Source organism: Plecotus auritus, assembly GCF_963455305.1.
Source record: "Plecotus auritus genome assembly, chromosome: 6".
Taxonomy (NCBI): domain Eukaryota; kingdom Metazoa; phylum Chordata; class Mammalia; order Chiroptera; family Vespertilionidae; genus Plecotus; species Plecotus auritus.
Window position 1 is genome coordinate 75,225,015 of NC_137773.1, and position 18,112 is coordinate 75,243,126.

The window sequence follows — 18,112 nt, forward strand, 5'->3', positions numbered from 1 at the left end:
TATCAGAAGCTCCTCCCCCCTCCCCTGTCCCTGAAATGTACATCCTGTCCACCCTTTCTGTGCAGCGCCAGCACGGCCAAGGGTGAATCTGAGTGGGGGTGGTGAAGGATTTAGAAAAGACAGACAAGAGAAGAAAGCTGGGTCTGGGTGGGACACTGCCCTACCTGATGGAGAGAGACAATGCCACGGCCTGTAAGCCGTCCCTTTATTTTATAGCCAGATTCCACGAGGCAAAGTAAGGGCATGGTTACAACATTCTCGTGAGTTTCAAATCTACTCAATTACATGCACCTGAACTCTATCAAGCCCACATCATTCAGGCACTGGGACCACGTGTTCGGACCATAGGTTCAAGCTTACAACTATAGCTGTTGGCTACAATTGTGCTGGGAGGGCTCTGACCTCCAAGCTGGGATTTGCACGTGACAATGAGAGGACTGTGCCCTCTCATTAGTCCAAGGCTTGAACCTGCCTGTCCAAACAATGTAGCTGCTCTCCACACCTTTCCACACTAGGAGTTGTTCAAGCATGTAGCCTAGAGAGAGTAAGGTGTTATTAGACTGAATATGTGACTGGCCCCGTTAAGGCCTCTATACAAACGTAAAATGGTGGCAAGTGCAGAGATCTACTTACCTCCCAGCTCCCCAAGACAAGGCTGGTAAGTATGTTCCCTTGCTTATTTAACCTGCCACCTACCAATCTGGAGTGGCCTGCTACTTGCCTTGGTCTATCCTTTGCCCGCTGTGTCTGTGTGTCTGTATGTGTGGTAGGGAAGGGTTGGGGGAGGCAGTGTTTGAACCAACAATTGGTAAGTTAGCCAGTAAATGTAATAAATGGGTCTTTGACCTTTATGTGGGGAGGGGTGGTCTGTTAGTTAGGTGCTTGTGTGCTCCTACATGAGAGTGGGGACACCCTGAAAATGCCAGCTGCTCTATTGTGTATTTGAGGAACTGCATGTAGCTCTCATCAGTAAAGAAGGGAAGCACATGGCTGTGGGCAGTGGGCTTGCCTTGACTGTGGACAGTGCTTAGCTGCCCATGCCCAACTAGAGGCTGAAGCTGGAGTGAGAAAGTTGGAGGATGAGCTGAGGTTAGAGGAGGACTTGTGTCTACTACTCTTCTAGCTTTTGGGCTAGAAGAAGAGGTAGGAGAGCAGGATAATACATTGAAGACTTTAGCGTGCTATTTTGTAAAGCTAATAGGGTGCAGCTGCCATGGATTAAAGTCCAAGTGCTTGTGACAAAGGTTGAGTGGGACACTAAGGTAAAATGAGGAGAAAGTGAGGAGAATGAAGAGGAGGATGTGGTGGTTGACCATAAAATGAACTTAACCTTGAGTACTGTCTGACTCACAATACCAAGGAAACCAAAAATAAAGTTACAACAACCCCAGCCAGTGGGGCAGCCCCCAATCCAGAAAAGGCTCATAATGAGAGAACACACTCCTGCTGAGTTTATTGTTATAAAGGGTCTGGTGAAAATAACCCAGAAACAAATGTGTTTTGACACCATGGCTGTGTTGGTTGTTCTATGAAAAGCCTTAAAACCTGAACAATAATTATGACTTGCCCCACCTGCCCCTACCATTTCTCATGCCCTGTCTGCTCCATTAGAGCCTGGGAGATACAGTCCTATTGCGGGTGGATACCTCCCACACCTGAGTATAGGATGCAAGACAAAACTGCCTCCATGTGAGGGCCAATGAAGGTGATCATTGGCCTCATTTTGAGCTCAATACTCACTGGTCCCCAGAAATATAAAAAAGATGATGGACTGTTCTCGTTGCCACTGGAGCCAAATGTAGTCTAATATTTAATAACCCTCATTTCTGGCTCCCTCAGTGCCGTTGATATTATGGAGGGAAACAAGAAGGTCAGGAAGGTCCCTTTGACACTGAGGATTAAACATTCTCCCCCAGGAGAAAACATGGCTTTTCTCTCTCCAATATCAGGGACAATATTTGTCATTGATAGCCTACAAGGGCAAACTCTGCAAAACTCTATTGGTAAAATCTGCCTACAAGTTAGAATAATCAAATCAGTATTGATGGGAAATATCAATTGGGAACCAGCAAGTCTACTGCTCCCACAAAAAGTGGTAACACTAGAACAATATAAATTGCCTGGGGAGGCATAAGGAAATAGGAGAAAATAGCAAAGAACTACACCAAGTTGGTATTGTACACCTTGCCTACAGTGTTTTCAGCTGCCCAGTGTGGTTAAAAAAGCCAGATGGCTCATTCAGGATAACTGTGGACTGCCGAGAATTGAACAAGGTAGTGGCCCCTCGTTCATGCATCTGTTCCCAACATTGCCATCATCTTAGATATCTTGGCCCCAATCCTAGGAGTGTATCATTCTGTGTTGTACTTAGCAAATGCTTTTTTCCATATACCCCTGGCTGCTGAGTCACAAGATTAATTGGCCTTCATGTGGGAGACGGAATAATGGACCTTTCCAGTGCTTCCCCAGGATTACCTTCACAGCCCCACAATATGTCAGGGATGGTAGCCCAAGATCTCTCTGTTCTCCTTTCCCACATCAGTAAAATGGGCCCATTATATTGATGATACAGCACTAACATGAGGACTGTCTCTACTGCAGGACACTGCAGACTTTGTTGGAACATCTGTGAAGAAAAGGATAGTCAGTGAACCCACAGAAAATTCAAGGCCCAGGCACTACTGTAAAGTTTTGGGGAGTCATTGGTTGAATTAAGACCCATGTTGTCCAAGAAGCTATAGTTCAGTGGTCGGCAAACTGCGGCTCTTGAGCCACATGCAGCTCTTTGGCCCCTTGAGTGTGGCTCCTCCACAAAATACCACGGCCTGGGCGAGTCTATTTTGAAGAAGTGGCATTAGAAGAAGTTTAAGTTTAAAAAATTTGGCTCTCAAAAGAAATTTCAATCGTTGTACTGTTGATATTTGGCTCTGTTGATTAATGAGTTTGCCAACCACTGCTATAGTTGATAAGTTGCAAGCTTATCCAACCCCCTAGAATGGGAAAGAGGTACCAGCTTTTATAGACATTTTGGCACTTTGGAGCTTTGGAGGACCCCCCCTCCTGAAACAGTGCCTCCATCCCTTATACCCCCTGGTAAAAAAAAAAAAAAAAAAAAAAAAAAAAAAAAAAAAAAAAAAAAAAAAAAGGCACATGTGGAACTGGGGATCAGAGCAACAAGTCGCCTTTGAGAAGGCAAAATACAGGTGAAACAGATTAAAGCTCTGGGCATCTCCCAAGTAGGGTTACCATTTGAATTAGATGTGTCTGTGACTTTTGAAGGTATGGGTTGGGCTCTGGGGCAGAGATAACAGAAAGAGAGAGTATTATGGTCCCAGTTCTGGAAGGAAGTAGGAACCCAATATACCCCCATACATCAGCAGCTCCTAGCAGTGTGCACAATGCTTCTCTAGGTAGATCCTCTCCCAAAGAAACAGCATATTATATTAAGAACTTCCTTTCTTTTCAAGGGTGGGTTGAGAATATGTTTCATCAGCCCACTTCTGCCATGGCTCAAATATCTCACACTGGCTTAAGTAGCATGCTTGTTTGTAGCAGAGGAGCACCCTGTCCACCAGCCCACTGTCTCTACCAGGGGTCCTCAAACTATGGCCCGCAGGCCACATGCGGCCCTTATCCAGCCCGCCGGGTGCCGCTGCCTGTCCTGCTTAGCAGCCGACTCGTCCCGGGCCCACAGTGCGCATAGGAATTTATTCAGTTTTTTTTTTAAACTATAGTCTGGCCCTCCAATGGTCTGAGGGACAGTGAACTGGCCCCCTGTTTAAAAAGTTTGAGGACCCCTGCCCCATAGAGTATGTAGATATTCCAAATACTCTACCCATATACCTGTGGCAGCCCCTGTGGCCTGTAGGGAGGGAGTGGGGAAAATTCTGGCTGATAGTAGCTCTATTTCCACTCTTTCAAAACAAGTGGATCTTTTATAAGCTAGAAAGATGGAATGGCAGATACTTTTTCATTAGCAAAATAGTTGTATTGTTTCAAACTAAGATGGCTCTAGTAAGGGCAACTCACCCACACGGACTGTAGTCTCTAATTAGTCTAACTCTAACACCATCCTATATAATAAAAGCCTAATATGCAAATCGACCGAATGGCAGAACAACTTGTTGCTATGACACACACTGACCACCAGGGGCTGGATGCTCAACACAGGAGCTGCCCCCAGCCTGCAGGCCCCAGGCCAGCCAAGGTGGGTGCCAGTGGGGGCCCCCTGATCGCCCTGCCGGTCTCCCCACAGAGGAAGGTGACCAGCAGCAGCAGCGGGGGGCGGGGCCAGCAAGTAGGCAGCGCCAGTAGGAGCCCCCCTGATTGCCCCACCAGTTGTCCCACAGATCAGCCCTGATCACGGGCCAGGCCGAGGGACCCTACCCATGCATGAATTTCATGCACTGAGCCTCTGCAGCAGCCAATAGGTTGAACTCAAATTGGTTTTGCTGGTGAGCATTCTTGAGCCCAGGATGGTAATCCTTTGCACTGACAGTTGGTCTGTTCTAAAGGGATTAACCCTATGGCTTGGACAATTGGAAGCTCAGGGGTGGGTGATCATGAATAAGCCCTTGTAGGGTCAGGACATGTGGAAAAACATTTGAATTTGTCTGCAAGAGCCTGAGGCAGTCCTCACCACCTTCCAAGTCCAGGCTCACAAGGCACTCACACCCCTGGCAATCAGGAAGCTGATATCTTCAAGTATGCACCCTAGCAAAGGACCCTTCAGTAGATACAGCAGATTTTGTGCACAGAAAGACTAGCCACTGAAGTTGCTGTGCAATGGAATGTGGCCAAGGATGCTGGATTGCCCTTGAAATGCAGTCACAAGGGTAATGTATTAACAGCATGTCTTGTGTGTTGTAAACAATGCCCAAGACAATTGCCACAGGTGTCTGAGGCCATCCACAATATTTCCCAGCAGGTGCTGGATTGGCAAATGATTATATCAGCCCCCTCCCTCTCTGTGATGGTTCTAAATATGCCCTATTGTGTGAGAAGACTGTGTCTGCCCTAATATAAACTTTCCCTATCATTGTGTAAAACAGGCTGCCACCATTAGGGGGTAAGAGAAGCTGAGTTTCATGTTTGGATACCCTTGTGGAATAGACAGTGATTGGGGTCTCATTTCAAAGGTCATGATGTGCCAGACTGGGGAAAGGAACATGACATTGAATGGAGATCCCATCTCACCTATAACCAGCAAGCAACATGTTTGGTAGAAAGGAAAAATGGAATATTAAAGCAGTAGGTTAAATTACTAACAGATAAAACACCTTGGTTGGCTGGACTACAGTGCTATCTCAGGCTTTAATACATTCGAATGATCAGCCAGCAGGGCCTGTGACCCATATGCCAGACTGGGGACCCTGTCAACATACCCCACACCTGAAAAGCATGGAAGACAAAGAGAGCCATTGCCCCTCTTATTGTGGATCAACGAGCTATGCTGCTGAGAATACAAGTCCCATCTTGCCCGAGGAAAGACATTACCTACTGGAATTTGCAACGGGACATCCCACAGAGATGAGTGAGTTACTTTGTACCCCTGGGTGAGAGGGAACAACTCAATCCCAATATGTCTGCTGCAAACCAGACATATTAAAATACACAATACTTGGAGTGAAACATGCACCATTGGAGAGAGAGGAGAAGCTGGGAGTCCTAGTTGGCCCCTAATTATCTCTTCACCCAGACAGTGCTCCTCCTCCAGCCAACATGCATGGCATACACAACCAGGTCAACTTCCTAAAGCTGCCAACCTCCTTCTCCTCAAGGCCAGGTGGGCATGTTCTGTTTTCCACCTGTACAATCATTTGGCCATCTTCTTTGTCCCACTACTGCCTCATGGACTTTATATCACACTAGAGGCCCAGTGCACGAATTTGTGCACCAGTGGGGTCCCTCGGCCTGTCCTGAGGGATCAGGTCAAAACTGGCTCTCTGACATCCCCCAAGGGATCCCGGATTGCGAGAGGGTGCAGGACAGGCCAAGGGACCCCACCGGTGCACGATCAGAGCTGGGGAGGGACATGGGAGGTTGGCCAGCTGGGGAGGAATTACAGGAGGGCTCCAGGGTGTTTCCAGCCTGTCCTGCTCAGACCCAATCTGCTGGACCCCAGCAGCAAGCTAACCTATCGGTTGGAGTGTCTGCCCCCTGGTGGTCAGTGTACTTCACAGCGAGTGGTTGAGCAGCCTTAGCATATTATTAACATATATACTTTGGTTGAACAGCTGACCGAACACTTAGCATATTAGGCTTTTATTATATAGGATAGAAGTCCTTATAGAATTCACCCAGCAAGACTTGAATAGTAGCCAACAGTCTGTCTTTTCTGAATACTGATTTAAATGTCTCTAATGACAAAAGCTGTCCTCCAAAACAGATATCCATGGGCATGAATACTGCCTTGCAAGGAGGCACCTGTGCCATTATCTAAAGAGAATGTTTTGTGTTCATACATAATGAGTCTGCTAATGTGTCATCTTTATTAATTCATATGAGGACACAAGTAAATGCCCACCAGTCTATGTGACTTAGTAAAGCAATGATTCCAATCATGGGGCTCTTGGTAGAAAAAATTGTTACTTATTTGGGGAATTATTATCTTAATCTGTGTTTATCTTGCATGTGTCTAAAATCTTGTGGAGGCCTGTGCCTCCAGTGCAGCCAGATAGCTGCCAAACGAGCCATCTCAATGCTAATAAAACACCTTGCTGACCACTCAAGGCCAATTGAGGAAGAGGGGGCATGGAAAATTGTAAGAGCCAGTGGAGGGGTGGAATGTTGGAGGGAGCCATTAAGAGGATGTGATCACTGGTTTTCCCATGACCTTGACCCTGGGCATTCAGAAGCTCCTCACCCCCTTTCCCTTGACCTTAGAATGTATGCCCTGCCCACCATTCCTACAATGTTTTCAAGGAGGTAGCCTTGAGAGTAAGGTTTTGTTGGACCACCCGGACTGAACACCTTACTGAACCAGTTAAAGCCTCTCTATAGGTTAAGATTCTGGCTAGCAGGTGCTGAGACCTACTCATCTCACAGCACAGACTAAGGCAAGTCTTGTATGTAGTTGCCTTGCTTATTAAACCTGCTGCCTACCAACCTGGAGTGGTCTGTGTCTTAGTCAGTCTCTCCCTTCCTTCTGTGTAAGGGGGCCGGTGTGCCAACTAATATGTAATCAGACAGAACTTTGCATATTTGGATTTTGCACAACTGTTTCTCCATTTCATGTCAAAACTTATTTTGAAACTATTTTAATCTGAAAGTGATGCATATAAATTGGTATTATCTAAATCAATGTGAAAGATTTTCTTATTGCTGAGTACTTAACATTGTAAATGCATGGCGGAGACAAAACATGGATTTTATATTCTAAAGTTATCTGATTATTTAAAACTTCAGATTCATAGCTGAGTTTAATTATAAAATCAATATCAATTAGGAAAAAAATGCATGACATTTTTTTCTAGTGTTTGCTACTATACCCCAATTGTTTTTCACATTTCCTTCTATTTTTACTTTATTCTTTTCTGTTAACTTTGTCATAGCCTTTCTTTCTTTATATCTTCCTTTAAAAAAATCTTCTTGTTTTTATATATCCCTCATTTTACATAAACTCATTGTTATCCTTGTATGTTTGTTTAGTCCTGTTTTTCCTGAACTCACCACTCTTATGAACAAATTCCTTTAAATATATAGGATTTGGATAATCTTTCCTCTGATTTTAACTACATTGGTTTTCTTTATTAGCTCCATTTCATTCTTTCAAAAGTAAATGGATCCTTACAATCAATAAATATGGACGGAAGGTAGATAATTTTTATAAGCACAATAGTTGCACTATTTCAAATTAATAAGATACTTCATTTGCCTTGAAAAGGCTCATAGAATAAAATTTGCTCGCTGAAATTATTCTTTAGTTTTACCTAAATGGAAACTTTAAAAAATCTTTCTTTACCTTCTTCTGTAGATATATTACTTATTTCAAACATAAACCAAATCAAAAGGAAATGATATGTAAATATGAAAACATTTATTTTATATTTTCTTGACTATTAAGACTGGTGAAAATAATATTTTTTAAAACATTTTCCTTATTACCAAAAATAAACATCATAAAAATAATAGCTTCAGCAATGTACACAAAAATATGTTTCAAGTTAACATTAGAACATATTGGGTTTTACCAAAGCATAAAACATATGTTGTGACTGCAGTTGTTGAGTGGGTGATAGTTTTCAACTGTAAGCATCGCCAGGTAGCATACTTTACCAGAAGTCTAGATAGGAGGCAGTATTTACTAGTTTTTAAGACCACAATTTTGATCTTAACAGCATGCGTCCAAGTTCTGATTTTGCCACTGTGGTTTAATTCAAGTTATTTCAGTTCTCTGGGCCTCAAGTTTAATAGGCAGAAAACATGGAGATTTACAATGAAAGACTATCATAAAGATTGAACGATCTTCAATATACAGAGTATTTAACATAGTACCTGGCACATAGTGAGCATTCAGTGAATGGTTGCTAATGTTATTATCAGGCCATTCAAATACACTTGATCAAAATTGGTGAAACCATACAAATCACAAACAAAATTCATTCCATTTCATACCAAAATTGGTAGCATTACTAGTATTTACACTTTGGGCAAGTGAAAAGAGCTAGGCTTTTATGCTCATGGAAGGTGATATGCTGAATTATTACTCAAGTCTCTGGATGAAATAAAATAGGAAAGGGTAGATGTTGTGGTTGACACATGAAACCAGAAACACCAATCAGAAAGGATATATGCACCCCTATGTTCATAGCAGCACAATTCACCATAGCTAAGATTTGGAAACAACGTAAGTGTACATTAGCAGATGAGTGAATTAAAGAACTGTGGTACATCTACACAATGGAATACTACACTGCTATAAAAAAAAGGAACTTTTACCATTTGCAACAACATGAATGGAACTGGAGAGCATTATGCTAAGCGAAATAAGCCAGTCAGAGAAAGATAAATATCACATGATCTCACTCATATGTAGGATATAATGATCAACATAATTTGATGAACAAGAATAGATCCAGAGACAAATGGTGGGGACAGGAGGGGTTAGAAAGCAACCAAAGGACTTGTATGCATGCATATTAGCATAGCCAGTGGATATAGACACTGGGGTGGTGGGGGCTTGCCTGGGGTGGGAATGGCTGGGCGGCGGGGGGGGGGGGGGGGGAGGGGGCGGGTTAAGCGGGGAAAAAAGGAGACATATGTAAAACTTTAGACAATAAATTAAAAAAAGAAAAGAAGCTGAAACAGGGTTTTAAAATGTATATTAATCTGGTCATTAGCAATAGCTTTCTTTTCAGTATACTTGGAAGAAACACTTACTCAACAAATATTCTTTGATTGCCTATTATGTGCCTGGTTGTGTTTACCTACCATGCAAAAGGAAATACCTCCTTTTTATGCTCTGAATACTTTCCTTTTCCACAGACATTTCCACTGGGCCTGGGAGATGGGCAATTCTATGCATGGACAGATGGTTTGAGAAGAAAAGACTGGCATGACTATGAAAGCATTCAGAAAGAGGCTATGCGCTCAGGTATGGAGTTCAGTGTAAGCCAAAGTGCTACTTCACTTACTGCAGTGTCTCATTTGTCACTGAAAGGATCTCTAATTAGCATTTCTTCTGCACACAGCAAGGTATGTCTCATGGGTCAGAGCTGAAACAATTTCAAATTTCAGAGAGAAAACAAATAATAAATAGCCCTTACAATATTAACTGAAGAAGGCATTAAAGTTTTTAGAAATTTATAGTACTTGGTATTACCCAACTGCTTTTTAATAATTTCTGGGATATCTTTGGATTTATCAGTAAGACTTGACTTAATAGACATATATCTTGAATTAGATTGACTCATTAGGTCAGTGGCAATACAAAATATTAAAGGTACGGTACCATGTTCTTGGCAGGGATTGAGGTTGGCAATACTTGGACAAACAGAAAGGAAGTTAACATAGTCAAGTAGGTCTATACATGTGTAGCAGAATTCTAGACTTAGGTGAGAGATAGAGGAAACATTTTGCTTGTTGGAAAAATTAACAGGAAAAAGCAAGATTTTCTAGAGGACTGAAAAATTAGGTTGCTGGAAACAGGGATTCAGAAAGCCATATAAGTAGAAATTGATGAAAGTGAATAACATATAATGGGAAGGCCATATTCTATTATTTGACCAAAGGAAGTCTAGTTTTTTGTGTCTTTTTCATAGTGAGGATGTCACAGAAATAAAGCTATTGTTTGGTAAAGACATCTGAGCAACCCCGAGATGTTGCATCCCAGGTAATTAGCCACAATATAAGGTCCTACTGGCCAATGTTCCTCATAGCTCATCCTGTCAGGAAAGCTGGAGTGATGGTATTCAAACAGTTATGAAATTGTTTGGGGCTGTGAAATGTTTTGAGCTCTGGGTCAGGTGTGGATGATATAATTATAGGATTCTTTAATTTTCTTCTTTCATTCCTTTCCCCAAATCATGCCCCTTCAACCTCCCGCTCACCATCTTCATTAAAGCTGTTCTCTCTTCCCAAGGATCTTCTTCACTTCTCGGAGACTCTTTCTATTCCAGGTTTCATTGTCTTTCCACCTTGGCCATGACCCATGAACAATCATGAAAGTGTGTTAGTTACCAGCATCCTTACTTTTGGAGCCCTCTTATTTTTTTTTCTCCTTTTGCTTAATCAGCCCTATATTAATCCAACTATCTGTCCCCCTTACTAACCACAGGATGCTGAAAATTTTTGGAGATGTTTATATAATCAAACTAACTGAAGTTGCCAAGTATGAATAATAATAATAATAGAATAAATTAATATTAATTGAATAGATGTTATGTACTAGTGTTTTACATACAGATTTCATTTAAAACTCATAATAACTGTAATAGAAAGGTTTTAAGATCTCCAATTAGTTTAAAAAACACAAAGTCTTAAGAATGTATTTATTAAATGTTATCCAAGGTCAAACAGCCAATAATTTTCAGAGCTAGATTAAAGGTCAAGTCTTATCTTGCTCCATTACGTCCCACTGTCTGACCTTGAATAATATCTGGGAAACATGAAATAATGACAAGGTCACATATGAAAGACACTCTGGGATCAGATACTGGCTTTTTGATACATGAGTTGGGTTACGTGGCAAATCAATTTTTCTGTCTTATACTCTACCATCCAGAATTGCTGTGAGGATTAAGGATAATCTGCCTTAAGTAATTGGCCAATTATTAGGCTCACTCCCCCCGGGGGTTCAGGCCTAAGCTGGCAGTCACCTAATGATAACTGTCATTGTTAATTCATCGAAGTTACTTTCACTTGACCTGATGTGCTTACCCTTTGCTTGTGTTGATGAGTTTTGGTTATAAAATTCAGAACATCACATTTATTTCCGCTTCATACTACCCTTTCTGCCTCCTGTATGAACATGTCTTTTATATTTTTATTCTCATTTGAGCCAAAGGAAATTGACCTCAAAGAAAATTGTTAATCTAATAAGTTTTGTAAAGTGCAAATTTTCTGCAGAATTAAAAAACTTTAAGTACTAGTATGTTATATGATTCACTGGAAGATATATGACAAATACAATAGACTATAGTTCATCCTCCTTTAAATATTATGAAATAAACCATAAATAAAGAAGTAAACACACACAAATACACATGCAGGTACAGAGTGAAAATAATACTCCTTGTTCGCAATATCCAGGTCCAGAAAAAGAATCATTTGTGCCGTTCTGTTCCCTCCAAATCTTGAAGTTTTTGTTTACTCTTACTTTTCTCTGTAGTATTTTTTTACAGCCTACATATTTAACCCTAAATAAATATGGTTGCATTTTGCCTGTGTTTGAACTTAATCTGAAAATAGATTTATTCTGTATGATTTTCTTTTTTCACTCAAAATTATTTTTGAGATTCATCTATGTCAATGTATAGAATTCTAGTTGATTCATTATTACTGTTCTTTTATTTTTTATAATATTCTTCTCTTCTTGAACATTTGGGGAGTTCCCAGGTTTTGCTTATCCTGTATAATAAAACCCTAATATGCAAATCAACCAAACGGCAGAACAACCAGTTGCTATGATGTGCACTGACCACCAGGATGCAGATGCTCAATACAGGAGCTCAGCCAGAATCCGGGCTCATGGCTGGCGAGCACAACGGTGGTGGTGAGGCCTCTCCCACCTCTGAGGCAGCACTAAGGAGCAATGAGCCTGGCTTCTGGCTGAGTGTCACTCCCACAGAAGGAGAGCCGCTCAGCCAGAAGCTGGGCTCACGGCTGCTGAGCACAGTGGTGCTAAGGACCCCTTGAGGGATGTCCATCAGTTGGCTTAGGTCCATTCCCCATGGGGCCTAAGCCAGCAGGCAGATATCCCCCGAGGCGCAGGCCAGGCTGAGGAACCCCCCCCACCCCAGTGCATGAAAGTAGTGCACCGGGCCTCTAGTTACATATACACTGAGTGCCATATCATTATGATCTCTCAACACATAGTAATCTGGCCATTCAGTGTATATTCTCTATAATAAAAGGCTAATATGCAAATTGCCCACTCGACCACGAGTTCAACCAGCAGGCAGGCCAGTCAACCGCTCATGTCCCCTCCCCCTGGCCAGGCTGGCCAGACCCCATCCATGCACAAATTCACACACACACTGAGTGGCCAGATTATTATGTGTTCAGAGATCATAATAATCTGGCCACTCAGTGTATATATACCCCCCTTGGGGGATGTCTGCCTGCTGGGTTAGGCTCACTTCCCCCGGGGGTTCAGGCCTAAACTGGTGGTCAGACATCCCTCTTGCAGTCTGGGGCTCTTGCAGTCTTGGACCTCTCGCTCCTCACCACCCACTGCCACTGCGCTCACCAGCCAAGAGCCCAGCTTCTGGCTGAGTGGTGCTCCCCCTGTAGGAGCACACTGACCACCAGGAGGCAGCTCCTGCATTGAGCGTCTGCCCCCTGGTGGTCAGTGCGCATCATAACGACTAGTTGTTACACCATTCAGTCGATTTGCATATTAGTCTTTTATTATATAGGATGTTGTTATAAGTATTCATGTACATGGTTCTTGAGTACAGACAATTTTTTCTTAGGGTACATACTAAATAGTAGATTTTGTAAGTCTAAGGAATGCACATTTCAGGTATATCATGTAGTCTATGACACACTGTTTTCCAAAGTTGATATACTGATTTTACTGTAATCAATAACGGATGGAATTCCCACTGCTCTATATCTCTGTGAACACTTGATAGTGTCTGGTTTTTTCCCCTAATTTGCTGCTACAATATAATGTCTCATTGTTACCTAAATTTTCATTTTATTAATTTTTAATATAGTTGATATTTTTTTGTGCTTCTGAGATGTTGGTGCCTTCTTTTTGGTAAAATTCCTATTTCTTACTTTCAGTTTTTGCATTTTTTTATCTTCCTTATTGAGCCACAAAGTGTTCTTAATTTTTCGTAAATATTATCCTTTTGTATATGGTGAAAGTATCATATAACATATCTTATAGACTGTTTTTTTTTTTTAAATCTCTAGAAGTTCTAAATTTTGATGCAGTCAAATTTGGAAATCATTTTCATAAGGACAGGTTATGCTGATGTTCTATATTATCTTTTAAAAGCTAGCATATTTTATCTTTTACATTTAGATTTTAAATCCAACTGGTCCTCACTTTTATCTGTTGTAAGGTAGTGTTTCAATATTTATTTACTTTGCATCTCTTTAGATATGAAAATTTATCTTTTTCTTCCTCACTCGGCAGTGTTGACTCTATTATAATAAAGTTTTTATATTTGTGTTTTTTTCATTCTGTTCTTTAAGTAAAAAATCTCTGAGCTAATACCATATCTTATGTACTATATTTTTATAATAATTACTGATATCTGGTAAAGTTCATTCTACCTTCTTTGCTCTTCTTCCTGGAGAATGTACTGCCATTCTTAACATTATGGATTTCTTTAAAATTTTTGATTCAGCTTATCAAATTTTAAGTCACACATCCACTGTTACACCAAATTACTTGAATTTTAGAATTGAATTGTCTTCATAAATTAGGGGGTAAGCGATACTTTTTAATATTAAACATCCATTCTTTGGTATACATTGTATTTATTTGCTGCTTATTCATTATCATTAGGGATATTTGTAATTTTATTCTCAGACATTTTCAGTGCTATTCCTGGAAAACTAATGTGATGTGGCTATTGTGCATGTTATTGATTTTATTTAAATTCCACATTGTTGCTGGTTATAGAAATGTTAATTTTAAATATTGATTTGAATTCAGAAAACTTTCTAAATTCTTCTATGAATTATAATAATTTACCTATAGATTATTTTGGACTTTCAAAGTAGATATCTACATTGTGACATCTACAAGTAATGACAGTGTGTTTGTTTGTTTTTTTGTTTGGTTTTCATTTGAGACATTATACTTTTAGTTCTTTTTGTTCTGATACAGCACTTGCTAGGAACTCCTGTACAATCTTGAACAGTGGGTATTGGTAGCTACTCTAGACTTGTTATTATCCTGACAATAGCAAATTAGACACTCTCGTTAGGTTTTATCTAATGAAAATACATTCCACCATGCTTGCTAAGCCTTCTGGATGTGATTTGCTGAGAGTTCATGAGTTTTTATTTTATTAAAGGTTTTTATTTGTTTGCCTTTGTTGAAGTAAATATGATAAATATTATTTGATCTGTTATTTGAGTAAATTTTATTTATTTATTTTCTACTGAAAATCAAACTTACCATTTTGGATAAAATCTGTCACTTTATTTATTACTGAATTTGGTTTGCTAATATTCTGTTTGGCATTTTTAATCTTTATTCATGAGTGAATATTGGACATGAATTATTTTTTCTCATGGAGTTTTTGTCAAGTTTTGGTGATAATGCAATGAAAGCTTCATAAAATGACTTTAGTAATACTTCCTGTTTTCTACACTTTGTAATTACTTATGTATTACAATTATTTATTAATAATTATGCAAATCTTGTGGGTAAACTCTGTGGACTTGGACTTTACTTAGTCAAAGGTTTTTAACTACTAGTTTTAAATGCTCATATTTATTAATAGATTTACTTATAACATCCTCTTAATTATCTCATAATGTCTACAATACTTAAATTGATTTTTTTTCTTTCAAATATTGTTTATTTGCATCTTTTTTTCATTTTTAAAGTATGATACCAGAAAGTTATCAATTTTATTAATCACTTCAAAAATATTTTTACCTTGTTCATTTTATCCATTGTATTTTTCTCATTGCCTCAGTCTTATACTGATATTTCTTTACTTTGAATTTCACTATTTTTTCCCAAATTTAAAAATTCTGTGTCTCTATTCTTAATAATTTTAGACTTTTCTATTACCGAATAAGCATTTAGGGCTTCAAATACCCTCCAAGTTCCATTTTAAGTATATCACACTGCTCTGTGACTCAGTGTTTTATATTCATTGGTTATGTTTTAGTTAGCTTATTTTGAAATGTCTGGCCTCCTTAACACTGAAACTATCTTAAACATATGAAGACCTAGAAACGACCTTCTGATGAAATCTCAATAGTCTTTATAAAATTATATTAGCATAATAAGCAGCATGCATTTTATTAAATGTCTTTGTTAGAATTTTTATTGATTAGTTTTTGTTTAGGCAGTTACATCTTTGTGGCATCCTTGGTAATTTTTGAGATATTAGGAATCTTAAATAACTTTTAAAATATGTAAGTGGTATATAGGAAAAGAAGGGGAAGGAAAATAAAGAGGAAAAGACGATATTGCTTCCGCCATTGAGGAAATGGAGATTTATTGAATTTAAAAAATGGAAAAAGAGCAATTGAAGGTAGGCCCTGGGAACTTAGGTATAGTATCAGTGTTCTTTTCAAGTACATCTGTGCCCTTATAGCTACAGTAAATCATTAGGATTATCTTAATTTGTTAGAAGAATTCTAATATTCAAAGAAAACCAGAGTTTTTATTATTTCATAATTTTACACATCTTTGGGGATTACTATTAACCAAACCAATTTAGCTGTGGAAGAAGCATGTCCAACATAGCATTTTAGGGTAAGGATGACTTCCTGGATGAGGCAAACAAAATTTTCAAGGAAAAAAGCATATTCTGATAGTAGAATATGATTTTCATTTTATGGAATTAATTATCTGATTTCACTTTCTCATGATTTGCTACTAAGCCAGTCATATTTTAGGCATTTTTCCTACCATTACATTTCACTTAGTTAGTTTTACATCTTTTGAGAGTTTATTGACACTAGATATCAGCTTTTAACATTTTAGCTATTCTTTTGAGTTGTACTGTATCACAAAATTGATAATCATTATGCAAATCATTTCTAAAAATTGAATGGAAAGACCTGAAATATGGATTTTTTGATATAATATGAAAGATGATGTATAAATTGATATTGATTTGTTATTCAATATACATTGGGTATTTGTTATATTGAGCAGCTAGAGCTATCTGCTGACATTTATCTCTCTCTCTCTCTCTCTCTCTCTCTCTCTCTCTCTATATATATATATATATATATATATATATATATATTAAAAGCCAATATATTTCTGAAATAAAGATAAACTCTGTGTATGGCATTTTCTGGAACTGTGAATCTAATAACTTGCACTGGATGTTGAGAAGAAAATGCAGTTAGTTTAGGAAGCTGTGTTTTAACATGTGATATTATCTAATTCTTATAACATCCTTTTCTCAGTGGTAAACATATACCTCTTAAGTCACCCACCTAGAGCAGTACAGGTGTGTATCATGTGCACATAGGCATGTGTGATATATGAAATCTTTAACACCACTGATCTATAGTTATAGGAAGCTCTTTTAGTTTTCAAATTTTTGTTGCTCAGTCTTTCTTTTATTCTAACTCAGAAGATTTCCAGTGTTTATCACTACTTTTTTTATTTCAGTGTCGGTGAACTCAACATGAAAAGAGTTGTTTTCAACTCTTATATTTGATCTATTTCTTTGAAATAGGTTATGTCATCATATAATTTTACTCAAATCATGCATTCCACTATATGCCTCAGGAATCCTCTGAAATTATATCTAACTCTTCACTACTTCCATTTGTCCTAGTTAATCACACTCATAAATGTGAATATCTATGGTTTTTATTATTTTGTAATTTTAGTCATTTATTTATTCACTCATTCAACAAATACTTTTAGTCACTGTATTTTAAATACTACACCAAACTCTGGAAAAAAAAATTGACAAAAATGAATTACAGTGGCTCATGAAAAACATGCAGCATAGTTAAAGGAACTTTATTTGTTAATGGCATGATGGCCATTTGGATCCAAACCTTTCATCTTTCTTAAGGAAATTCAGTAGCTTCCTAACTGATCTCCTTGCCCCATATTTATCTCTTCAAAGAGCAGCGAGAGGGATCTTCTAAACATTAAAAATCAGATCACTTCACTCCTCTGCTCAAGCGCCTACAAAGGTAGTCGTCATATTCAAAAATAAATCCAAGCTCTGTCCATGATTATGCAAGCTAACATAGAACTACCCCTGACACATGTATCTGTCCTCAGCTCCTACTGATTGATGTGTGGTCTCTCCACTGGCCACATGGTCCCCTTTGTTTTCCCTTCAAGCATGCTAAACATGCCCCAGGATTTTTCACTAATCTGTTCCCGTGGCCTAGAACACTTATAATCCATATCTTCACAGCTCATTCTCCCTTTCATTAAGGTTACCAGACTATCTATATATCACCTGCTTAGACATGCCTGTCAATCACCATATTATCATACACAGTTATTGCCCCTTTCATTCAGTCTCTATCTCTTTACCCTACTTAGTTTTTATAACAATTATCCTTCTGTCTATATTTACACACATATACATTTTTAATGAGTTAAAAATTTTGTGATTTCCTGAAATGTAATCACTTGCCCAAGGGGCCTAAGTCACACATTATCTTGAATCATTTGCATTGGGCTTTGGAATAAAGACTCTCCTGCATTAGGAAAGTAATATGAAAATCTGACCCAACATGGTTGCTATTTTTCTCTTCTAGA

At 39.0% G+C, this 18,112-nt stretch overlaps 1 protein-coding gene across 1 annotated transcript in view; it reads left to right on the forward strand.

Moving 5' to 3' along the window:
- GALNTL6 (polypeptide N-acetylgalactosaminyltransferase like 6) overlaps positions 1-18,112 on the forward strand; it is a 1,018,136-nt gene that overhangs the window by 351,241 nt on the left and 648,783 nt on the right. Inside the window, exon 3 of the mRNA XM_080673354.1 lies at positions 9,487-9,595. Within this exon, the coding sequence (XP_080529480.1) occupies positions 9,487-9,595 (109 nt within the window). The remainder of the gene's footprint in view (positions 1-9,486; positions 9,596-18,112) is intronic.